The sequence below is a fragment of the Pteronotus mesoamericanus genome, unplaced genomic scaffold (genome assembly GCF_021234165.1).
Source record: "Pteronotus mesoamericanus isolate MK-2021 breed Mesoamerican mustached bat unplaced genomic scaffold, CSHL_Meso_final contig_90, whole genome shotgun sequence".
NCBI classification, from domain to species: Eukaryota; Metazoa; Chordata; class Mammalia; order Chiroptera; family Mormoopidae; genus Pteronotus; species Pteronotus mesoamericanus.
The window spans coordinates 39,550,236-39,576,737 of record NW_026555277.1 but is presented as its reverse complement, the minus strand read 5'-3'; the positions used below and the strand labels follow the sequence as shown (position 1 = coordinate 39,576,737).

The window sequence follows — 26,502 nt, the reverse complement described above, 5'->3', positions numbered from 1 at the left end:
TACTGCTTTCCACAGTGGCTACACCAATCTGCATTCCCCAGCAACATTGCATGAGGGTTCCCTTTTCTCCACTTCCTCGCCAACACTTGTTTCTTTATGTATTGATGATAGCCATTCTGACAGATTGAGGTAATAGTTCATTGTGGTTTTAATTTGCATTTATTTCCCTAATGATAGTAACATTGAGAATCTTTTTATTTCTATTGCCCATCTGTATATTCTCTTTGGGAAAATGTCTATTCAGTTCCTCTACTGATTTCGTAATTGGATTTTTGTTGTTGGATTTTGTTTTCTTTTTTCTTTTGGTGTTAAGCTACATGTGTTCCTCGTGTATTTTGAATATAAACCCCTTATTGGATTTATTATTGGCAAATATATTCTTCCATTCAGTAGGGTTTTTTTTGGTCTTGTTGATGGTTCCCTTTACTGTGCACAATCTTTTAGTTTCATGTATTCCCATTTGTTTATTTTTCCTTTTGTTTCCCTTGCCCAAGAAGACATAGCCACAAAAATATTGCTAAGAGCAATGTCAGAGTTTACTGCCAATATTGTCTTTTAGGAATTTTATGGCTTTGGGCTTTACATTTAAGTCTTTAGTCCAAACTGTAATAGAACAACAATTAAAAAAAGTGTTCCAGTTTTATCCTTTTGCATATATGTGTCCAGTTTTTCCACTATTTATTGAATAGACTGATTTAACTGCATTGTATTAATGTGTATTCTTGCCTCCTTTTTCATAGATTTGTTGATCATGTAAGTGTGAGTTTACTCTCTGCTTTCTCTATTCTGTTGTATTGATTTCTGGGTTTGTTTTGAATGCCAGTACTGTGCTGTTTTGATTATTATAGATGTGCAGTAATTTGATATCAGGTGGTGTGATACCTCCAATTTTGTTCTTTTCTCCCAAGATTGCCTTGGGTATTTTGGGCCTTTTCTGGTTCCGTATAATTTTTGGCATTATTTGTTCTAGTACTGTGAAAGATGCCATTGGTATTTTGACAAGATTTCATTGAATCTCTAGTGTTTGGGTAGTATAGACATTTAAATGATGTTAATTATTCCTACCCATGAGCACTTTATAGCCTTCCATTTATTTGATTCTTCTTCAGTCTCCTACTCCAATGTGTTATAGTTTTCCAAGTACAGGTCTTTCACTTCCTTGGTTAAATTTATTCCTAGGTATTTTATCCTTTTTAATGCAATTATAAATGGGATTGTTGTCTTAATTTCTTTTTCTGATAGTTTGTTATTGGTGTATAAAAATTCAACTGATTTCCAAATATTCATTTTGCATCCTTCTACTTAACTAAATTCATTTATTAATTCTCATAGTTTTGTGGTGGATTCTTTAGGGTTCTCTATGATAATATCATGTCATCTGCAAATAATGACTGTTTTGCCTTTTTTCCCCCCATTTCAACTGCCTTTTATTTATTTATTTTTTTCATTGCTGATTGCTGTAGCTAGGCCTTCCAATACCTTGTTGAACAAAAGAGGTAAAAGAGAATATTCTTCTCTTCATCCTAATTTTAAAGGAAATGTTTTTAGCTTTCCACTGTTGAGTATGTTAGCTGTGGGTTTTTCATGACCTTTATTACACTGAGGTATATTCTGCTTATTCCAACTAAGCTGAGAGGTTTATTTTTTTAAATCATATACGGGTGTTGGATTTTGTCAAGTGTTTTTCTGTATTTATCGATTAGTCCTTCATTTTGTTTGATGTATCATGTTAACTCATTTGTGGGTATTGATCCAGTCATATTTCAGGAATAAATCCCATTTTATTATGGTATATGATTCTTTTTAATGTATTGCTGACTTTGGTTTGCTAATGTTTTGGTGAGCATTTTTGCAGTTATGTTCATCAAGGTTAGTGGTATAAAACATTTTTGTAGTGTTTTTGTCTCCTTTTTATAAATCCATGTAATGCTAGTCTTGTATTGAGCTTGGGAGTCTTCATGCTACTTCAATTTTTTGGAACAGTTTGAGAAGAATATGTATTAATTTTTCTTTGAATGTTTGGTAAAATTCACCTGTGAAGCCATTTAGTCCAGAGCTTTTGTTTTCTGGGAACGTTTTTTATAAATTACTTATTTGATTTGGTTAAGAGTTATCAATCTCTTCAGGTTGGTTTTTTTTGGTCCTGATTCAACTTGGAAAGATTGTATGTTTCTAGGAATTTATCCATTTTTCTAGATTTTCCATTTTTTTGGAATATAATTGTTTGCAGCCTTTCCTCATTTTCTTGTGTATTTTTTAATGATTTCATTTATTTACTTTTAGAAAGGGGAAAGAGAGAAAGACAAGCAGAGACACATCAATATGTGTTTGCCTCTTGTGCACCCCCTACTAGGGACCTGGCCCGCAATCCAGGGATGTGCCCTGACTGGGAATCAAACTGGAGACCCTTTGGTTCACAGGCCAGCGTTCACTCCACTGAGCCACACCATCCAGGGCATTTTTTTGTATTTCTATGGTGTCAGTTTTCACTTCTCATTTATTTATAATTTCCGGTACTTGGGTCCCCTCTTTTTTTATGAGCCTGGTTAAAGGTTTATCAATTTTGTTTATCTTTTCAAAGACCCAACTCTTGGTTTCATTGATCATTTTTATTTATTTTTTTAGACTTTTATTTCTGCTGATCTTTATTATTTCCTTCCTTCTACTCACTTTGGGCTTTCTTTGTTCTTTTTGTAGTTCTTTAAGTGTAAATTTGAGATTTCTATTGTTTCCTGAGATAATATGTAATGCTATAACTTTCTCTTTTATAACTTCCTTGGATGTGTCCCATAGATTTGGGGTCATTGTGTTTTCATTTTTATTTCATTTCTCCCTTGAACTCATTGTTTACCCATTCATTGTTTAGTAGCATGTTACGTAGCCTCACTTGTTTGTGTGTTTCTTGGCTTTCTTCTTGTGATTGATATCTAATTTTTTACTATTGTGCTCTGATGCTTGATATGATTTCAGTCTTCTTAAATTTATTGAGACTTGTTTTATGGCCTAATATATGTGATCTTACCTAGAAAATCTTCTCTGTGCACTTGAATAGAACGTATATACTGCTGCTTTGGGGTGAAGTGTCATAAAAATGTCAATTATGTGCATTTGCTGTATTCTGACAATAAGGCCTTGTTTCCTTGTTGATTTTCTGTCTGGATTATCTATCCATTAATGTCAATGGTGTGTTAAAGTCCCCTACTGTGACTTTTTGTTACTGCCCATCTCTCTCTTTATGTCTATCAATACTTGCTTTATGTATCTAGGAGCTCCTTCATTGGGCTTGTAGATGTTTATGAGAGTTATATCCATTTGTTGGATTGATCCCTTTATCATTATGAAATGCCCTTCTTTGTCTCACGTTATAGCTCACTTTTAAAGTCTGTTTTGTCTCACAAGTATTGCTATTCCAGCTTTTTTTTTCATTTTCAATTGCAAGGAAAATTACCTTTTTCCTTCCTTTTACTTTCAATTCGTTTGTTTTGTTTGATCTGAAGTGGATCTCTCATAAGCAGTATAAGTACAGGTCTTGGTTTTTTCCATTCATCCACCCATATCTTTTGATTGGAGCATTTAGTTCACTTGACATTTAAATTGATTATTGATAAGTATATAGTTTTAGCCATTTTATTTACTGTTTTTCTGATTACTTATGTAGTTCTCTGTCCCTTTCTTATACTCTTTCTTGCTCTCTTGTATGCTGTTGACTTTCTAAATTGTTCTGTTTGGATTCATTTCTCTTTATTTCTTATAAATCTCTTTTAGATTTTTTGCTTTGTAATTTATATATACCAAGCTATGTTTACAGCAGTATATTTTAAGTTGATGTCACTTAAGTTCAAACACATTCTTTAATCAACACATTTTTAAATCTTTCCCTCTCTGTTTATGTTTTTGTCTTTATTTTTTATTTCTTGTGTGTGTTTAAGTGTATATCTTAGTTTATTATTTTAATTATACATGATCTACCCATCTTTGTGTTTTAACATTTGTGTGAGCTTTACAGTCTGTTGATCCACTGTTTTTACTATGTGTTTGCCTTTGCCAATGAGATTTTTTTTCTAACCTCGGTTTTCTTATTCATATTTTTATTTTCTTTTCTACTTAAAGAACCCCCTTTAATATTTCTTGTAATACTGGATTAGTGGTGATGAACTCCTATTACTTTTTCTTGTCTGGGAAACTCTTTACCTCTTCTTTGATTCTTAATGATAACCTTGCTGGGTAGAGTAATCTTCGCTGTTAGTCCTTGTTTTTCATCACTTGAAATATTTTGTACCAATCCCTTCTGGCCCGCAATTTCTTTTCAAAAATCAGATGACAGTCTTATCTGAGCTCCTTTGTACATCACTAACTATTTTTATCTTTCTGCTTTTAAGATTCTCTCCTTTGTCTTCAACCTTGGGCACTTTAATTATGATGTGTGAGCCTTTTTGGGTTCATCTTTTTAGGAACCCTCTGTACTGCCTGCACTTTTATGTCTATCTTCTTTGCCAGGTAAGGGAAGTTTCCAGTCATTTTTTGAACAGGTTTTCAATCTCTTGCTCCAACTCTTCTCCTTCTGGTGCCTCTATGATGCAAATATTTGTATGCTTAAAGTTGTCCCAGAGGTCACTTAAACTATTCTCTTTTAAAAATTCTTTTCTCTTTTTGCTGTTGCACTTGGGTGTTTTCTGCTACTATGTATTATAGATTGCAGGTTTGATCCTCTGCTTTATCTAATCTGTTGTTGGTTCCCGTAGTGTATTCTTATTGCAGTTATTGCGTTCTTCATTTCTGACTGGTTCTTTTTTATGGGTTCTATCTCTTTTTCGAAGTGCTCATTGAGTTCATCTATTCTTCCCCTACGTTTATTGAGCATCCCAATAAACTGTTTTGAACTCTGTATCTGGTAGATTGCTTGCCTCTATTTCCTTTAGTTCTTTTTCTGAAGTTTTCCAGGTTCTTTCATTTGGGGCATGTTTCTTTGTCTCCACATTTTTGTTTACCACCTATGTTTGTTTCTATGTATTAGGTAGATCTCCTATGTCTCTCAGTCTTAGCAGAGTGGCCTTATGTCATAGGCATCCTGTGGGGCCTATTGGCACAGTTTCCCTGTTCGCCTGAGCTGGGTGCTCCAGGAGTGTCCCTTGTGGGGATTGTGTGTGCCTTCCTGTTGTAGACTTAATTGTTATTGGAATAGCTGTGGGTGGGACTGACCATCAGGGCTGACTGGCTGTGAGGGATTACTTTGACTAAAGCAGATGCCAATTTGAAGGGCTGACCCCATGTACTGGGAGTCACTTTAGTAGGACTGTAGTGTCAGCCACATTCACTCCTTGGATGTGTCACTTGTGGAGCTGGCTGGGTAGTGCTCTGATATGGTCTGAAGCCAGCTGCAAGGTATTTTGATTCTGGGGCCTGTTGGAAGGGGCTCCTGTGTAGGCCAATGTCATCTGCCACTTATGCCTATCCTGGTACACCCCAGTAGAAGCTACAGCTGTTTACCACTTTTGCTGGTGTTGGTTGCACTTGGGAGAGTCTGTTGCTGTGAACCAAGGCTGGTTGCCACTAGTGCCAGGCTTGGGGTACTTAGCAAGAGATACAAGGAACACAGAGGCCAGCCACTGCTTGTTTGGGGTTTGCGGCCCTTTGAAAGATTTTAGGGAGGTCCATAGTGCAAACCAAGACAGGCTGCTTATGTGAAAGAGCCCCTGGAAGGCGTTCGGCATATCATGTGAGTTGAGTCGGGCAGGGTCTCTGGGAATCACCAGGTCAGGGAGAATGGTGTTAGCCAGGTTAATGGAGAACACAGATTTGGTGCCCATACTCACTGAGCTGGCTAGGTAGGAGGAGTACTCAATGAAAGAATGATGGTGCTTGCTAGCACTTCCATCCCTGGAGAGAGGTGACCTGACTCAAGCACCCACCCCCCACCACCTCCAGCTCCTGTCCTTGCACTAGAGCCCAGAATGAGTTTGTGAGTGAGCAAGTCCATGCACAGAGCCCTCAATAGGGCACATTGTCCTCCAGCAGCCCTTCATCTCACTTGGATGCAATACCACTAGTGTTCATAGTCAGATGCTATGGGGACACCTCTCCCTAACACGAGTGCTCCAGATGGGGAGCTCAATGGGAAGGTGGGACATCTTGCTCCTCAGAGGGGACCTCTGCAGTTGAGATATACCTCCTAACTCTTAATTGCCACACCATGGTTGTGGGACCTTCCCATCCTACATCTTCACTGCACCTACTATTCTTGCCATGGTTTCTTCTTTAAATCTTTAGCTATAGGCCTTCTGTTTAGCTAGTCTCCAGGTGGAGCTCACTGGTGGTTGTTCTATAATTTAGTTGTAATTTGGCTGTAGTCATGGGAGTTGACAAGCCCATCAGTTACATCCTCTGCCAGAAGTTGTAGGAGTTCTTCTGTTCTATTCTAATTTGATAAGAAAAAAATCCCTGGTACTTAATCATCCAAATTGACTATTACAATGACATTATCTTCGAAACTAAGAAATTAAATCAAAGTTGGGATATAAGGTACTGGCTTTTTAATCGTATCCTTGATGATTCAAATAATAAAACCAAATTCCACAAGCCAACAAAGGGTCGAGGCTTCCTTTTCAAAGAAGCAGGGTCAAAATTCTTTTAAAAGGCCCCTTTCCCCTTGAGAGTTAATATACCAGGTTAATTACTAGTGATTCATACCAATGGAAAAATAAGGCCTAGAAACATGTCTACAGCAGAATGGAGTTCAAAGATAAGGTTAGGCTAGCACAAGTGGATTTGGGCTTTTGTTTAGAGGCTGCATGCTTCCTTGGCAGTGACAATGATTTTGTGCACCTTTTGACCACATAATGGATTAGTCACAGAATGATTGCTGAACTGTTTACAGACCATGTTTCTCCAGCATTATCCAGACCACAAAAACCCAGTGTGAAAAACGGTCTTCTCTTTGGGCTTGATCCCTAAATCTTAGTTACAGCCCAGCTTCTTTTCATAGATACCCATCTGTGGCTCTTTCATTCATAAATTTGTCCATGGCCTAGGGGAGACATCTTTATTTTTCACATGGGTAGATGGAAAGATTGTAGGTTTATTTGATTCTAGAAAATGCAGTGTTTTTATATTGGAGATCACGGAGATGAATAATGAAATGGATGCACAAACAATTAACCAACTGTCATGCCCTGGCAAAGTCATGAAGTTTGTTATGGGAACATAGGAAGGGGAAGTATGCCTATCCTGGGAGGTTGTAGAAAGGAATAGGGAATGACTTCACTGAGTAGGTGACCTTTGAGTAAGACCTTAAAGGATGAAAAAATTAGCCAAGTAGAGATATAAAGAAGATGTATCCCAAACAGAGAAAACAGCAAGAAGAAAGTTACATAAGCATAACAATATATATTGTGCTAAGGGACCTATGAAGTGAACCATGAGATTAGACTATCAGGAGCAAGTAAAGTATGGGAAAGATATAGCTGGTGCTGAGCCTGGAGATAAAGGCTGGGGACAGTGTCAGGCCATGGAATTTAGACTTTGTTCTGTGAGCAGCAGGGGATCATGAGAGATTTTTCATTTAGTATTGGCATGACCCAATCAAAGTTGACCGACAGCATGAGGGAGGACTGAGGAGGTCAAAGACAAACAGAGAATGCCACTTAGTCTGAAGTAAAGTCTCATGAGAGTAAAGGGAACCTGAAAGATGGATAGAGAAATAAGATCACATGGAAGATAACACAGAAATGAAATGATAGGTCCTGATGAATGATGATGTCAGACACTTAGCCTCTGTCACAACATGTGCCCTCATTCTGTGGGCAAAAAAAAGGCCTCAGAGTAGCAGAGCTGAGACTTAGCTGCCCATTTTCCTGGGTAGAAAGAGTTCAGGTGCCACTGACAAGAAAAAGAGCCAGGGTTTGCCCTTTAGGTTTGTGTGCACTCGGTAAACATCAGGTGTTACAGCACCTACATTTTTTGCCACGCCTGCACCTTTACCCACCACTATCATCAGGAACTGGAAAATCCAGTGAGAGCAAGAAAACAAGATATGAAGGGCAGATTTCATATCTGTGCTTCATGCAGTGTTTGTTTGTTTAATTAAAAAGAAAGGTGAATGGCATTTATCCTGAAATGAAATGTAATACTGAAGACCTGGGCAGTACCAGGTCTTGAGTTTTTCTGGGAATTGCAGAGATGGGTAAGTAAATGTATTCCGTAAATAACCAATCACCCACCAGGTCATAATAAAGTCAGGGCCAAATTGCCATGGCAACATAGAATAGGGGCAAAGTGAGGAAGACCTTTGCCACAAGACTGTCTGGAATGCTGGCCATTTCACCTGGCTTCGTGTAAGTCTTTGCCCAGAAACTGAAGATGATGGCCACGGTAGGGTTCCTTCACTTCTTTCAGGCGAGGAGAGAATAACTCGTCTGCAAGGAGCTGACGGTAATATAGTCCTGCCATCCTCTACACTCACTTGTAGAGTAAAGAACAAGGATGAGTCAGAACTGTGCCTGGGGCCAGGGTAGAGGTTAGTTTTTTGGAATCCTGCAATCTTCTCAAAAACAAAAAAAGGCTTTTCTTTGTTTTTGAAACCTAACATGCAGCACTGTGAAAACTTCCTGCGTAGGGTGTTCTTGATGGCAGGAGTTGACTGTATAAGTGCTAAGATTATGTTTCCTTTTCTTTGAAAGATGCGCGTATTGACTGGTTTAGGTCAGCCCTCAAAACTCTTGTCAAGAAACAGGGTCTTCTATATCCATATCCCCAACTTCTTCTTACTGTGCTGTTTCAAACCCTGCATGGCCACTGCAAGAGCCTGAGAGGGATTCCGCGGGAATTCCCTACTGGAGTGGGCCTTCGCTTTTCCATCAGTTGTTCTCAAATGTTTCTTTGCACTGCAGTCACCTGGAGGGCTGGTGACACTCTGATCACTGGCTTACCCTCCGACTCTGTGGCCCACCAGGTCTGGGTCAGCACATGATGATTTGCATTGCAGACTCATTCCTGGGAGGGTTTAATGTGCTGGTCAGAGGACCTCACTTTGAAAACCATTGCCCAAAGAATCCTTCTGATCTCAGTTCGTCTGTGATCATTCTTTTCCTGTCCTCTACCTCTTCATGATACAAAATCATTGTTATAAAATTCCAGACTTGGATCTAGTTCCCATTTTGTTATTATATGGAATAGTCATTTCCTCTTTCTCGACCTGGTTTCCTCTTCATTAACATGAGACAGTTGGAGTAAATGACCGCTAAGGGTTTTCAACCCTAGGAGCTAATTTGTGCTAACGGAAGCTAATGGACTAGTTTGTAGGGGGTAACCTGAGGCATAATTAATATATTGTAAAGCAATTAGATATCACAGCCCAATAAATTTGAATGTGAGGAAGTAGAACAGATGGGTTCAGAGTAGCATTCCTAATGTTATACTTTATATCAGGGATCAGAAAACTTTTTCCGTAAAGGGCCAGATAGGCTTTGCATACTGTAAAGTATCTGTCTCAAATATTCAACTCTGACATTGTAGTGTGAAAGCAGCTACAGACAATATATAAATGACTGAAGGAGACTATGTTCCAAGGAAAATTTATTCACAGAAATAGGTGACATCCAAATGTGGACTCTGGATATCAGTTTGCCAAACCCTGGCTTAAATTATTATTCAATTTACATAAATAATGTTACCTAAGTCCACCTTTTTGATTTAAAAGTTCTGAAACTATAGCAGAAAGAAAAATAGTAAAATTATGCCATCTGGAGTAAATGTATCCATGTGTTGACTATTCAGTAATAAAATGTATAATTTATGTAATAAAACCTATAATTTTCAGAGACACAGTAAGAATAAATTAGTTTTTTATATGCTAGGAAATTGTATGCTCCTGCTCTTTAAAATTCAGAAGCAATTTAAATATTACAATACTTATTATTTGTTTATGGCTGAACTTTCATTATAAAACTGCATAAAAGCATTTAGCTTCTATAGTGGAAGGGTGGGAAAATACACCTTTGGCATTTCAGTGGGGATTGTTCTGACTACTCCATCTGGGATAAAGGTCAAGTTCTGGGAATGACCCCAAAGATGGATGGCAAGAAGGATTACTTACCATCAGTTAGCTCCATTTTCTTGCCAAATTTGGATTCTAGTGCAGTTGTGCTCCGTGAGCTGAGGTTTTATAATGGCGTTCTCTTTGAATTAATGAAGCCACCTGGGACATTTTCATTATTAAAAATGATTTTCTTGACAGTTACCCTGTAATTGAAAGACAAAGTGAACAGAGCCATTGTTCTGAACATGTTAGAGACTAAGAGGGGACCATTTGGCATTTTCACATAATGGATGAGATGTGATATTGCTTTATTTTACACTAACCTGAAAGCTATTCACTTACTCTTATTCATCCTTTTAATCCACACATTGGGAGAAACCTGATATTCTAGTTGGGCACCATTACTTGTTGTACAGTAGTCACTTCTAGAAGAATCTACTTCCGGGTCAATGTTGCTCATGGATCTAGCCACATGGGTTCCTGAACCCTGGTCCTTCTCTACTTGGGAGAGTAATAGTGTGCCCTCTGTAGCTGACCTGACCAAATGGTGTCATGTCATAGTTATTACTTTTCTTACCTTCTGTTGGTTAAAGTGAACATTTAGGGAGTCATTTAGGCAATAGGTACATGAGCAAAATATATTAGTGAATTAAAAATAATGGTATATGATCTGCAAGCCAAAGACCTATTGGAAAATTCCTGGGAGCTGGGTACTTCCTTGTCCAGACTAGCTGAGTTCTGACTCAATTCACTACTTAACTGGAGTCTTTTGCTGTCTTTCCCCAAACACATGTACACATACGTGTATCTGTGTGTATATATACATATAGGAATATATGCATATGTAAGTTTATATGTGCATATATGTTGCTATATAAAATTTCCCCAGGGCCAAGAGACCAAGAAAGAGGGCGTCAACTCCAGCATTACATTATGAGTTTACTAAGGGAACATACCATACGAAGTTCATTCTGTTCAATGACAAGATAACATGGATATTGGCTGCACCACTGCAGTAGGTGCTAAGGGGTTACATGGGACAGGGCAGGATGGGTGGGGTACCGGGGTGTGACCCAGCTCAGATAAGGGGGAAAACGCCTTACATGCTTACCCAGGGTGAGGCAAGAGGCTGTAGCAGGCACCAGCACTGAGCAGCACCCTGTGGGTGGGGGGAGCAATCAGGCAGTCTCCGGGGGTGTTCAGGGGGAGGAACCTGTATTCTGCCCCCTCTCTGGGTGGCAGAGCTGCCATTGCTCAGGCAGCAGTCACATCACGGGATGGCCTTTCCTCCACATGTGTGCAAATCTTTTCGTCCCTTGATATTTTGGAACATTATGATTTCTTGTCATTAATTTTATTTTCATTAAATTTCTTGGAGTAACATTGATTGAGAACATTACACAATTTCAGGGACACAACTCTTTAATACAGTATCTGTGAACTCTGTTGTGTGCTCGCCACCTGAAGTCAGGTCTACTCCTGTCACCACGTATCAAACCACCTTTACTCCCTTTGTCTTCTTTCCGTCCCCTTCCCCTCAGATGACCACCGTTCTGTTGTCTGGACCTATGAAGTTTGTTCCTTTTTTGCTTTGTTTTATATCCCATATATGACTGAAATTATATGGTTCTTGTTCTCTTCCATATGACTTATTTCACTTAGCATGATACTCAGATCCATCCACGTTGCCACAAATGGCAGCATTTCCTCTTCCTTGTGTCTGAGTAGTATTCCATTGCAGATATATACCACTTCTTTTTAATTCCCTTCATCCATCAAAGGACACTTAGGTTGCTTCCATATCGTGGCTACTGTTAATAATGCTGCAATGAACATAGGAGTATATATGTCACAAATACATGTTTTCATTTTTTTCAGATAGATACTGCAAAGAGGGATTGGTGGATGATATGGTAGCACTATTCCTAATTTTTTGAGGAACCCCTATATTCCTTCCCACAGTGGCTGCACCAATTTCCATTCCTACCACCAGTGTGCCAGGGTTCCCTTTTCTCCACATCTTTTCCACACATGATGTCTTGTCTTATTGATAACAGCCATTCTGAGGTGGTACCATCTTAGTGTGGTTTTGATTTGCATTTCCCTTAGAATTAGTGAGGTGGAACATCTTTTCACATGTGTGTTGCCATCCTCATGTCCTACTTGGAAAACTGTCTATTTAGGAGACCGCTGTCCATTTTTTACTTTTTCCCTTTTTTTAAATTAAATGTATTGAGGTGACATTGGTTAATAAAATATATAAAGAGTTCATATATCTCAACAACAAAATAGAACAATCCAACTTGAGATGTATGAGTTCTTTATATAGTTTGAGTATTAGCTACTTATGCAAAGTACTATGTGCAAATATCTTCTCCCATTTGGTTGGTTGCTTTTTTGTGTCATCAATTGTTTCCGTGCAGGAGGTTTTTAGTTTGATAGAGCCTCAGTCATTAACTTTTTATTTTACTTCCTTTGCTTTTGGGGTCTAGTTTATGAAAACCCCTCTGAGATCAGGGTCTATAAGTTTTGTGCCTGTTTTCTTCTATGTGCTGATATATTATTGTTTCAGGTTTTATATCCAAGTCCTTAATCCATTTTATGTTAATTTTTGTGTATGGTGTCAGGTAGTAGTCTAGTTTCATTCTTTTGCATGTGGTTTTCCAGTTTTCTAAACACCATTTTTTGAAGGGACTTTCTCCAGTGTATGTTTTTGGCGCCTCATCTAAAATTCTTTGCCCATGTATGTTGATTTTATTTCTGGGCTCTCCATTCTGTTACATTGGTCTGTGTGTAGCTTTGTAGTATGGTTTGAAGACAGGGAATGTGATACCTCCAGCTTTATTCTTTTTCTCAGGACTGCTCTTGCTCTTTGGGGTCCTTTGAGGTTCCATATAAATTTGAGTATTTTCTGTTCTGTTTCTGTGAAAAATGTCATTGGAATTTTGAAGAGGATTGCATTAAATCTGTATATCTCTTTAAGTAATATGGCCATTTTAACAATGTTATTTCTTCCAATTTATGAATATGGAATACTTTTCCATTTCTTTGTATATTCTTCGATTTCTTTCAACAATGTCGTGTATTTTTCAGTGTATGGGTTCATAACCTCCCCTGTTAAGTTTATTCCTAGGTACTTTATACTTTTTTTGTTGTAATTATAAATGGGTTTTTTTTTTATTCCTGATATTTCATGTTTTTATGTAAGAACACAGCAAATTTCTATAGATTTATTTTGTATCCTGCAATATTACTGTATTTGTTTATGGATTCTAATAGTTTTTTGGTGTAGTCTTTAGAGTTTTATATATATAGGATCCTATAGTCTAAAAAAAGTGACAGTTTTACTTCTTCACTCCCAACTTGAATGCCTTTTATTTCTCTTGCCTGATTACTCTGGCCAGGACTTCCAGTACTGTTCTGAATTGCAGTGGTAAGAGGAGGCATCCTTTCCTTGTTCCTGATCTTGGAGGAAAAGTATTTAGTTTTTCACCATTGAAGATGGTATTAGGTGAGGGTTTGTCATATATGGTCATTATTATATTAAAGTACTTTCCTTCTATAAATATTTCACTGAGTGTTTTAGTGATAAATCAATGTTTCTTGTTAAATGTTTTTTTGCATCTATTGATAGGTTAATATTTACAATTTTTAATTTTATTTTGCCAATATGATGTGTCACATTAGTTGACTTGTCTACGTTGAACCATCTTTGCATCCCTGGAGTGAACTTCACGTGATCATGTATAACCCGTTTAATGCATTGCTTATTTTATTAGCTAGGATTTTGTTTAGGATTTTTGCATCTGTGTTCATCAGAGATATTGGCCTATTATTTTCTTTTTTTATGTTGTTCCTGCCTGATTTTGGTATCAGGGTATTATTGGCCTCAAGCAATAAGTTAGGAAATATTTCCTGCTCTCTTTAGTGTTTTGGAAGAATTTATGAAAAGTAGATATTAATTGTTCTTTGAATGTTTGGCAGAATTTACCAATGACATCAGACCCTGGACTTTTGTTTTGGGGGGAGGTGTTTGATTACTGTTTCAATTTCCTTAATAGTGTTTGGTCTACTTAGGTTTTCTAGTACTTCATGGTTCAGACTAGGAAGAGTACATATTTCTTTTTCTTTTCTTTTTATTTTTAAATCATGTTTATTCTATTACAGTTGTCTGTTTTTCCCCCTTTGCCCTCCTCCACCCATCCCACCCCCACCCCCCGCTCCCACAGTCAGTTCCTACTCTGTTGTCCATGTCCATGGGTCCTTCATACATGTTCTTTAGTCCCTTCTCCTTTCTACCATTGTCCTCCTTCCCCATCCCCCCTGGTCACTTTCAGTCTGCTCCATGTTTCCATGCCTGTGGTTTATTTTGTTCATTAGTTTATTTTGTTGAATAGATTCCACTTATAGGTGAGATCATATGGTATTTGTCTGTCACCAACTGGCTTATTTCACTTAGCATAATATTCTCTAGTTCCATCCATGATATCGCAAAAAGTAGGGGTTCCTTCTTTCTTTCCTTATTTTTAAAATGCAGATTGATTTTATTTATTTATTTTTAATGTCAAAAATCCATTACAAAATATTAAAAAATTTAAATCCATTATAAAGTCTCAGCAATTAAAACAACATGGCACCAGCACAGAAATAATCAAGTAGATCAATGAAATAAAGTGAGCATTCTAGAAACAAACATGTATATGTCTAACAATGTAATATATGATTAAATTGATATTTCTAATCAATGGGGAAATAAGGCTTATTCAGCAAATCAGGTGCATGGACCATTATTACTTGAAATAAAACAAATATAGAGCACTATTTCACACATTATACAAAAATATTCAGGTGAGATAAAAATCAATATGTAAAATAGAAGGAGTTTTAGGAGAACATAAAAAATAATATTTTTCTTACCCTGAAGTAATTTATTCAAACCCAGAAGCTATAAAGTAAAATATTGATAATATTACTATATTAAACATTTAAGACTATACAGTAATATACATCTAAAAAAAGTTAAAGGACAAGTAATAGAATAGGAAAGTATTTGCAACGCATCTAAAAAAGGATTGATAGGGGTTTTTTAGGGGAAAAAATTCTACAAACATTTAGTCAAATGGATAAAGAATAACAAAAAGTCATTTAAAGCTTTTTAAAAATAATAGAAATAGGCAAGAAATATATAAGAACAAGTTTAGTTTCAATAAATAATAAAGTAACAATTAAAAATAACACATCATTGTCACAGATTAATAAGTATTAAAAATATTGGTAATATCAATATTGGTGACAGTGAAAGGAACTCGGTATTCATAGACTCTTTTTCTTCATCACCTTTAGCATATTTTGCAATGCTGTTTTGACAAAGGTGTATTGTTTTAGCCTTCTTTTGTCTGGGAAACTCCTTATTTTGCCTTCCATTTTAATTGAAAGCCTTGCTGGGTAGAGCAATCTTGGTTGCAGGCCTTTGCTTTTCATGACTTGAAATATTTCTTGCCATTCCTTTCTGGCTTGTAGTGTTTCTGTTGAGAAGTCAGCTGTGAGCTGTACTGGGGCTCTTATATATTGCTACCTCTTTCTCCCTTGCTGCCTTTAGGATTCTCTGTTTGTCTTTGATATTTGCCATTTTAATGATGATGTGTCTTGGAGTGGGCCTCATTGGGTTCCTCTTGAATGGGACCCTCAGTGCTTTCTGGACTTGTGTGACTTTTTCTCTCCTCCAATTAGGGAAGTTTCCCATCATTACTTTTTCAAACAGGTTCTCTAGCCCTTCCTTCTCTTCTTCTCCTTCTGGTATCCCTATTATATGGATATTATTACCTGTATAATAGGTAATTTACGTTTCAGGTTGTCCTGCATTTCCCTAAATGCCTCTTCATTCTTTTTGAGGTTTATTTTGTTTTGTTTTGTTTTTTCATTTTCTTGCTCTTCTGGGAGCATTTTTCTGCCTTGTGCTTCAGCTCACTGATTCGATCCTTGGCTTCATCTAGCCTGCTTTTGATTTCTTCTGCTGTGTTCTTCATTTCAGAAATCGTATTCTTCATTTCCTCTTGTCTCTTATTGATAGTTTCTATATTCTTTTTCATGCTGATATAGTCTGCGGTAAGTTCCTCGTAGTTTCCCTGTAGTTTTTGGTAATTCTCTCTGAGCTCACTGAGCTCATTGAGCTTCCTTAGACCCATTGTTTGGAACACAATATCTGATAGTTGACTTGCCTCTATTTCATTAAGTTCTCTCTCTGGGGATTCCTCCTTTCCATTTGACTGAGGGGTGTTTCTTTGTCTTCCCATTATTTGTGAGACTCTTCTTTTTTGCTTCCGTTTCTTAAATTGATCTGTCTTAATTTCCTGACTTTGTGGTGTGAACTTCTATGGCAGGAGATTGCTTTTTTTTTTTCCTTCTGGATCTGCCTCTGATGATGTCAGATGTTGGCCCTGTCTGACCTTCGGCAGTCTACTTGAGACTTCAAGGAATCTACTGTCTGTGGCTTTCTCCTTGAGTTGTTAATCTAGTCACTCTGCACTCAGCCATCTGGCTTAGACAGCATAGGGTGGGAAAGAGTACCTCCTGGGGGCTGGGTTACTGGGCCCTGTCACTCTGCTGCTGCTGCTCAGTGGAGTGGTCTGCCTGAGCTAGATGGCTGCTGTCATATGGGAGAGGGGTCAGCACCAGGATCCCGCCAGCTACTCTCTCTGTTCTCTTCCCAAAGCTTCTGTCTCCAGTCTCTCCTCAAGCATCTCTAGGCCACTCTGTGCCCCCTTTAGCCAGGGATCTACTATTCGTGGTTGCTGCTTTGTACTCAGCAGTCAGGCTTTAGCACTACCAGGCCAGGGCTGAGGCCTCCTGGGGGTGGGGCTGTTGTTTCCTCTCAAGCTGTTGCCACTCAGGGGAGTGATCTGCCTGAGCAAGATTGCTGTCGTATGGGGGATGAGTCAGCACTAGGATCCCGCCAGCTACTGTCTCAGTTCTCTCCCCAAAACCCCCTTCCCCAGTCTCTCCTCAGGCATCTCCATCCCACTTTGCCCCGACCTTTGCCAGTGACCAGGGTAAGCGGCTGCAAATAAAAATGTATGCATTAGCCTATTAAACAGCTCTTTGCATTTCCAGCCACCTGTCTCTGGCAGAGAGCAACCCTGCTGCTTTTTACCTGTGTGCTTTTTGGGTTCTGATGCTGTAGACTGGAGATCCCCATTTATGGTTTAGATCCCACTCTTCTCAGGGGGATCCGACTGGCCATTTCAATATCCATCTGGTGCTGCTGCACGTGGGTGCCCTGCCTGCCTTCTCAAGTCTCTATCACACTTCTCACCAATTACGTTATGCTGAAGCTGATTCTTCTGTCTGTCCAAGGTTATAAGGCTCCTCTCTCACTATTGTTCAGTTGTTTGTTCCAGGTGATTTCTCCACAATTTTGTTGTAATTCCAGATTGGTCCTGGGAGGAGGTCAGTGTGACTTCCACTCACTCCTCTGCCATCTAGATTCTCAGGAGAGTATATATTTCTAAGAGTTTCTCCACTTATCCTAAGTAATCGAACTTGGTGTCATATAGGCTTTCATAGTATTCGTGTGTAATCCTTTGTATTTCTCTGGTGTCCATTGTAACTTATCCTCTTTTATTGCTGATTTTATTTATTTGAGTCTTTTCTCCTTTTTCCTTAGAGAGTATCCATATTTGATTATTTTCCTTAGAGAGTATCCAAAAAAAATATTTGTGGGTTTTATAGCTCTCTTCTTGAAGTTAATTTCCTGTTTTATGCTGTTGTGATCAGAAAATATGTTTTATGTAATTTCAGCCATCTTAAATTGAATCTAGTTTTGTGCTCTAAGATATTGGTCTAGCCTTGACAACACTCAGTATGCACTCAAGAAGAATGTTTATTTTCTTGTTTGGGTTGGAAAGTTCCAAAAATATCAGTTAAGTCAATTTAAAATCAATATTTCCTTAATGACTATCAATTTGGATGATGAATCCATTGCTGTTAATGTGATATTCAGATCATCTACTATCATTGTTTTTGTTACTTCCTCCCTTTAGGTCTGTTAGTAATTTCTTTATATATTGTGGTGCTCCCAAGTTGGATGTCTTCTTGATGAATTGTCACCTTTATCACCATAAACTGTCCATCTTTGTCTCTTGTTACTTTTGTATTTTGAAATCTATTTTATCTAAATACTGCTACACCCATTTTTCTCTGGAGGACATTTACTTGAAGTATCCTCTTTTACCCCTTCACTTTACTGAACCTATGTTTGTCTTTGGGGCTGAGATGAGTCTCCTGTTGGCAGCATGTAGTTGGATCTGTTTTTTAATCCATATCGCTACTCTGTATCTTTTGATTGATGAATTTATTCCATTTACATTTAGGATGATTGTTGATATGTATGGAATTACAATACCATTTTATCTTTTCTTTTCTGGTGGCTCTGTAACTCTATTTTTCCCCCCAAGTGATTCTGTGTTCTATTGTAGTTTGGTGGTTTTTCTCTTTTTCTTTTCACCATTTCTTTTTATGTTTTGTGTCTTATTTCTGGATTTTGTGTTGAGGGTGCCATTGTTTGTGTAAAATGTCTCATACATGCAATAGTCCTTTCACTTTTGCCCCTTTTGTGATTTTGTCACAAATTATCCTTTTTTATGTTATGCATTCATTACCAAATTGCTGTAGTTATAATATATTTAATGCTCTTTCACCTTTTAATCTTTGTTACAACTAAGAGTTTAACAATTTATTTTGAAGTAGATTTGTGGGTTTTTGCTCTGTATGTCTGTTATCAAGGTTTTCCATAATTTTCTTCTTTGGTTTCTGGTAAGAGAGCTCATTTCAATACACCTTGTAATGGAGTTATTGTGGCTGCAAATTTTTTACCTTTTGTTTGTCTGGGAAAGCTTTATTTCTCCTTCATATTTAAAGGATAACTTTGCTGGATATATTATCTTTGGCTGATGATTCTTCTCTTTCAGTGTTTTGAATATTTCCTTTTACTCTCTCCTGTATTGTCATTTTTCTTTGAGAAATATAATAGTAATTAATGGGGTTTCTTATGTAAGTTACAGTCTTTTTTCACTGGATGCCTTAGGAATTCTTTGTCATAAATTTTTGATAATTTGGTAACATGTCTTGAAAAAGGTCTCTTTGAATTAATATAATTAGGTATTGTGTTAACGTCCTCTATTTTATAGTCTAGTTCTTTCCTTAGGCTTGGGAAATTACCCTAGATTATTTGTTGGAGTAGGCTGTCTGTTCCCTTCTCCATCTCTTCTTTCTGCTGTACCTATTATCCTGAGGTTGCTCTTTATAATATAGTTGTATAGTTCTTGTAGAGTTTTTTCATATTATTTTTAACTCTTAGTTCACTCTCTTTTTCCTTCTGGGTCATTTCTAGTTTTTTCTTTTTCTTTTTTCTTTTTTAAAGACACAGGGGAAGGTAGGGAGGAAGTGAGGGAAAGAAACATCAATGTCTAGTTGCCACTCACACACCTTCTACTGGGGACCTGGCCTGCAACCCAGGCATGTGCCCTGACTGGGAATCAAACCAACGACCCTTTGATTCACAGGCCAGCATTCAAACACTGAGCTACACCAGCCAGGGTTCATTTCTAGTTTTATATCTTCAAATTCACTAATTCTTTTTTAAATATGATCTTCATTCTTTCTTAAATCTGATCTTTTATTTACAATGCTGTCTAATGCCTTTCTCATCTGATTGGTGCCATGGTGAGCACCCAACTGTGGCCACCATACCTGTCCTCCCCTCCATCCATTTCAAAATACCTACTTTCAGATGCCCTGATGCATAGATCTTTCAGGTGTGTTTGTGATTTGAACAGGGGATCCTTTGTGGAGCAAAGTTGTCTGAATTATAAGTTTAAGGGGAGAAAAAAATGGAGTCTCTCACTATGCCATGATGCTGATTTCAATCCCTATTTCTTGTCATTTCTTATAGTAATAAAGCCAATGCAAACAATTTGAGAGAAAGCATTTTAACATGTTTATATATGTAGCTAGCATCTCTCCTTCTTATTCTCCAAGAAAAATATAAAACATTTAAAAATTTCCACTTGAGTTGATGTCAAGCTTATATTAGCAAGTCCTGTCTTATTCAGCATTGTTATTGAAGTAGATGATAACCCTGAGGAAAGGTCCATCAAGTTTGCAGATTTCACTAAGCTATGAAGAAGGGCAAATAAGGTGGATGACAGAAATGGCATTTAGAAATCATTGAGACATGCAGGAGAGATGAAGTGGATCTAACAAGGTAAAATACCAAGTTTTACACTTTCTGCCCCCAAACAACAAACTGCACAAGATGGGATAGAGCTTAATGGGGTTTTAGTCTTCATCAAGCTCAATATAAGTCAACACAATGATATAACCAAAGTAAATAAAAAAGTAAATATTGAAATCAGTCTGCACTAAAGAAAGAACAGTACTTAAAACAAGGTGACCATGAGTCCCGCTTCACTCTGTTGGTCAGATCATGACTGAAGAATTACATTTAGTTCTCTAACTGAGCTATATATATATTTATTTTTTGGGAAATGAAGATGTAAAGTTCTACTCCACATAATTATCAGAATTAAGCATGATAATGCATAGAAATAACACAATGTGTGGCACAAAATAAGTGTTGAAATTATTGTAGATTATTATTATTATTATTGGAAATACTCAAAACTGTTGAACAAGGCAACTAACAGGATTCAAAACTATGGGGACTGGTCCAAACATTGGAGATATTTAATCCAGCGAGGAGATGGTTCAGTGAAGACATGAGTGCTTCTAAGAACAGAAGAGTCGAAATGTGACGGCTGGGTTTGGGAGTTCTATGATTAGCAAAGATAAGAACAAGGATCAGTAATTGTATGCAACAAGAAGTCCAATTTTTATCATTCAGAAACGGACAGAGATGTATACTTTGAATGACTTCTATTACGATGCATTCCTTAAGAGTGGAGATGTTCAAGCACAGGCTTGATGGCATTTGAATATGGTTATTCTAGACAGGATTAAAGTGTAGGTCAAGAGGGTTGGTTGTATGGCCTTTAAAGTACCCTTGACCTAGAGATTCCTTGGTTTTGTATACACCCAGAAAAGTAGTTATAATCATAAATGGTGACCACAGGTCTCACCTTCCATTTTCAACTTCTTCACTGTTTGAGGTGAAAAGTTACTGTGAACAACAGACACAAGTGAGATATGCTACAATATGTTCAGTCTAAATATTTGAGTGCTGTTGACCTGCTCTTCATAAGTATCATTATAAAGTACCTTTATAATTTGAGCCATTATTGCAGAAATTTTACTGTGCTTATAATCTGGGAAACTGTCTCAAGATGGAAGGTGGCAGCAGATTATAGCCCCTCATAAGGAACAACCTAAAGACTGTCTTGTAGAAGAAAATCATTATGAAATCAGGAAGACCTGGTGGTGCTGCTTAGAGAACCACGACCTCTGTGATACTGAATAAGACACCTCTCTGGGCCTCAGCTGATTCTTCTGTAAAAGGGTACGGTCAGACTTCCTCCCAGAGAGTTCATTTGGTTGTCAGTCAGTATCATTGTGAACTGGGAAAAGTACATACAGTAGCATGATTTTTCACTCAGAGGAGTTCCTGATCATATATACATTTTTATCTGTATAGTTATAACTTAGAAATATGATTTCTAAGGAACAGTTAGGAAAAAAGTATCAAATAATATATTGACTTTTTTTCTTTATACTTAGAACTGTCTCCATTTTCCCATGGGCTGCTTGCAGGCCGGGTCAGGCAAAGGAGGGTGTGTATATTGGAGAGAGCACATGGGCATCTGTTCGGAAAAGAGAGGAAGTGGCCGGGGGTAAACCTTGACTCTAAGAAATGTTTCCTACATGCTCTATAAAGTGTAAGGTTTGGTCTCATAGTGCGGCCCTCTCATTGTCTCCCTCATGATGAAACCTCTGTAACCTCATTTCTACACAGGATGGGAAGATATTCTGCCGGCGGACAGCCTGTGATTGCCAGAATCCAAGCGTTGACCTTTTCTGTTGCCCAGAGTGTGACACCAGGGTCACAAGTCAGTGTCTAGATCAAAATGGACACAAGCTCTATCGCAGTGGAGACAATTGGACTCACAGCTGCCAGCAGTGCCGGTGTCTGGTACGTGAGCTTCATTTAGAGGGTGTTGGTCCTTTCCTTTGGAGGGATTGCAAGCTCATTTGCCTGTGGACTTTAGTTCCCTGCTGTTTGTCATCCTATGAAGGGAGTTGTGGTTTCTGCCCCTCACTAAGGGGCACAGACTCTGCCCAAAGACATTCAGATTCTATTTAAAACACTGTGCAAGACAAAAACAACATATTCATGCGACATATTTGCCTCAAGTTATGTTAGCTTCCAGCTGCTACTTTTTAGCAAATGCATATTAAGAAAAATTCCTGTCTGACAGAAAGCTTCAAATCCTTGACCAGGACTTGTAGTTCTTATAGAGCTAACTCTTTCATTTCTTGGGACGTAACCATTGAAGGTTTCAATGTGGGAGAGAATGTGACATGCTATAATAGAAATGTCAGGATTGAGTCATAAAACTTAGAATCCAACTCTGGTTCTCCCATGTGCGACCTCTGTGCAATTCACTTGGGCAAGTTTTAGCATTTCACTGATCAATTCTTTCAAACTTCAATGTACACAAAAGTGTTAGCAGTACCTATTTTGCTGGGCTTTTATGAATATAAGATTATGTTAAGGGCAAATACAATACTTGGTATTAATAGAAGGTATTCCTGTACAATATTTACTATTGTTAATATTTCCTAGATTGGAAAAATTGTTTCAGATGCTAAACCTTCATATAGGAAAAAAAGGGAACATTATTTTAGATTTTAATATAGAGATAATATTAGTATAATCAGATTTGAGATAGTCCAGAGGAAAAAAAGCCTAATTTCTGGACCTGGTTCTTTCTCTTTTAAGTTATACCACAACGATGTATAAGGCTGTAAAAACTGTTAGGACTAATTTTCATAGTAAATAATGATGTTTCATCTGTGAGGAGTCATATGCAACTATTGGAGCCAGGTCATAACTAAGTCAACTTATAATGGAAACTCTTAGCTGCATTCCATAGTTAAATGAGTGATTCAGTCTATGGATACTGTATGAAAACAAGTATTCAGAGAAATTACACTTTAAATTTCTATTGGATTTTCTAAAATCTCTTGTTGAATGTGTAGATAATAGGATACACCCTTCTTAAGCATTCCTAATGGGAAAGAACATAGCTCAGATAAATTCAAACCATAGCCATTGTTTCAAACTCCCATCCAGGGACAAACCCAACATAACCATAGAACTGGCTTCCAACTCAGTCTGGAAAATTTTATTTCCTTTTCAAGAAGCCAATCATCAGGCATTCAGAAGAATTGGTATTAATTTTAGATGTGAACTTTCTATAGATTTTCAAAAACATATAGTCTCCTATCCCCAGACCCAAAGTTTACTCTTTCATAGGAAAATTGAAGTCATTGAACAGATAATTCCTGGAGAACAATGTAGGTCACATTTAAGGAATATTCATTGAAAGTTTGACCAGACTCTGGGCAGGTGATATACTGGTGAGCATGATAAATATGGTCTTCCAGGAAGCTGATCAAAGGTCATAGCCTTGTGAAGTTAACCAAATAATTAGACTTGAGTTTGCATAAACTATATAATGAGCGTCATGATAACAGAAGAAACAACTATATAGAGAAACAGTTCTTCTCTGGGCAGCTCAATGGAGTCCCAGTGACCAGATTCTGAGACATGTGGACACGATTTAAATTGTAATATAGGAAGTCTGCTAGCTACATGGCACATTGAAAACTGTTAATGAAATTGTTCTCCTGAATTTACCCAGCTTTAACTTTATATTGGATACTAGCAACTCAGTGTGTGACATTGTTGAAATATTGCAGTGCTTCAGGTTTCCCTTTGACCTTAAAAGAAATGGATTTCTCTTTATACAGTAACCAGTACCTTACTATCTATTCATTTATTTGGCCATGAGATTAGCTTTTACTGACCAAAACTGTGCTAAGCATCAGGGAATGAAAGAAATAAGCCCCAAACCTGAAAGTTCAAAACTTAATGGGGGATTGTACAGAAAATTATGATAATTATCATGATAAAAAGATAACTATAGGCTGCCATTGACACAGCTGTGGGACCTAACTCTGCCTGGAGCCGCAGTGTAGATGGTCATCCATAGTACCCAGAGAAGGTGAGAGTTGTAGCAGCTCTTCGGGGAGGAGCACATTGTACCCATAATGGTGCCAAAGTAGGGACATTCAGTGAGGACAGTGATGGGAATTATTGTGCCTCTTCCCCCCTCTGGAACTTTGGCAACCGAATTGTGCATAAGAATCATGATGAGGCACTTCTGGCTTTCTCTCTACAGGAAGGAGAGGTAGATTGCTGGCCCCTCACGTGCCCCAATTTGAGCTGTGAGTACACAGCCCTCTTGGAAGGGGAGTGTTGTCCTCGCTGCGTCAGCGACCCCTGCCTGGCTGATAACATCACCTACGACATCAGGAAAACCTGCCTGGACAGCTATGGCATTTCAAGGCTTAGCGGCTCCGTGTGGACAATGGCTGGATCTCCCTGCACAACCTGCAAATGCAAGGTAATTGGATGTCCCGAGGATACCCGTGCTTGAACAAGTGCCAGGGAACACCTGCAGGAGGCCGACTCCTCAGGTTTCTGAAAGAACAAGCGCCAGGGGCCATGGGGGAAACATGGGCAGCATTTACTCACCAGAGGTAGTATGTCTGAATGGGTCAGAGCGGCATTGTGTCTAAGGGCAAATTCCAAATGAACATGGAATAAAATAGCCTTCTCTCCTGCCTTTCAATTACGAAATTTTAACAATTGACGCAAGGCCGAATTATGGCTTATTGAAGCTATTTTGTCCTGTACATTAAAAAGAAAGAAAGGAAGGAAAAAGACTTTTCATCCTGGAAAATGTTACAAGCTCTTTTATGAAATTGTCCCAGGAAAAAAATACTCTATGAAGCTGTTTGCTTTGTTTAATCATCACAATGCCCTATGCAGGGGCCTGACACTCTTGCTGCAGGATTTAATTGTGATTGGCTTTCTCTCTTTTTGGAGGTGTTCCCATGGGGCATCCTCATGTGCCTTTACAATTAAACACTGATTCCTTCCTCCCTTTGAAGCTCATGAAGAGCCGTGACTGTAGCTGACCTGAAGCGAGGGTGAGGCAGTGTCTAATCACTGCCGAAAGGTCTGTTTAAGATTCCCGTGATTTAAGCCTATTGAAAATACAAGCCTATTTGGTTTTATCAAATCCTGCCTCAGCTCCAGGCATCAGTAGAAGGTTCCCAACTTGCCTTTTTATGCTTGTATAAATGTGGATTTTTTTTTCTCTTTTCTGGAAAGTATCATCTTAAGATACAGCCCCAATAGAAAAAGGATATCAAACTTCGTATAGCAAAAGAGCCATGGTTCCATGTGTACCCAGAGCCCAGCACACACAGTGACAGGTGTATTATTTCTACATAATTGGGTTTGATATTTATTTAGGAGGGGATAAAGGTATATTTATATTAACACACGTAATTGAGTTCAATGAATATCGGATCATTTGTACACCTATATATGTCCTGTTCCCTTCATAGTCACCGTAAGGGACTATTCCTAATATTCCAGTCTTTCTGGAACCCATTTTGAACTCATGGGGGAAACAGGGGCAGCATTTACTCCTCACCAGAGGTAGTATGTCTCAATGGGTCAGAGCAGCACTGTGTCTGAGGGCATTTTGGAGTGTAGTACTTTTGGTTAGCTTTATTACTGGCAAATTATCTTTCAGAAAATTAGTTTTTAAAATAATCTCTTTTGGAATAAGTCCGGTGAAGAAGTGGTGAGAACAACTTGGAAATACAGGGGGAAAGTCCCAAATGTGGTTTGAGCTCAGCCAGGGATACGAAATTGTGCCGCCAGCAGAACTCAGCAGCAGAGATGCTGGAGGGTCTCATATGTTCTTCCTCCTTTCCTGCTCTTTTTTCAGTAATTTTTCTAGAACATTCATGGAGTTTGACTCAAACTGTAAATGCTCATTTTGAATATAAAAGTATATACTGCTAATGTATTTATATCCTATGCCTCGACTGACTAACACTTGTGTCTTGATGCACAGAATGGAAGTGTCTGCTGTTCTGTGGATTTGGAGTGTCTTCATAATAACTGAAGTATTTAAAATGGACTCATCATCATGGGAGAAGAATGGACAGAATGACCATCCAACATAAAGAAGAACAGGAATTTTTTCTTTTCTTTCGTTCGTTCTTTCTTTCTTTTTTTTTTTTTACCACAGACAATTACCAAAGTCTCCATCTAAGGATGGGGTTTGGGGGTTCCCTTTTGGACCTACCACTTTGCTCATTCTTGCTAACTAGTCTCGGTGCCCTACAGTGCAGTGCATCCAAGTCAATGG

The 26,502-nt window shown here is 38.0% G+C and overlaps 1 protein-coding gene across 3 annotated transcripts in view; it reads left to right on the top strand.

Moving 5' to 3' along the window:
• NELL1 (neural EGFL like 1) overlaps positions 1–26,256 on the top strand; it is a 723,728-nt gene extending 697,472 nt beyond the window's left edge. For all 3 annotated transcript variants that reach the window (XM_054585996.1, XM_054585995.1, XM_054585994.1), the window contains 3 exons: positions 21,999–22,175; positions 24,451–24,675; positions 26,206–26,256. In XM_054585996.1, coding sequence (XP_054441971.1) covers positions 21,999–22,175; positions 24,451–24,675; positions 26,206–26,256 — 453 coding nt within the window. The remainder of the gene's footprint in view (positions 1–21,998; positions 22,176–24,450; positions 24,676–26,205) is intronic.
• The last annotated feature ends 246 nt before the right edge of the window (positions 26,257–26,502 follow it).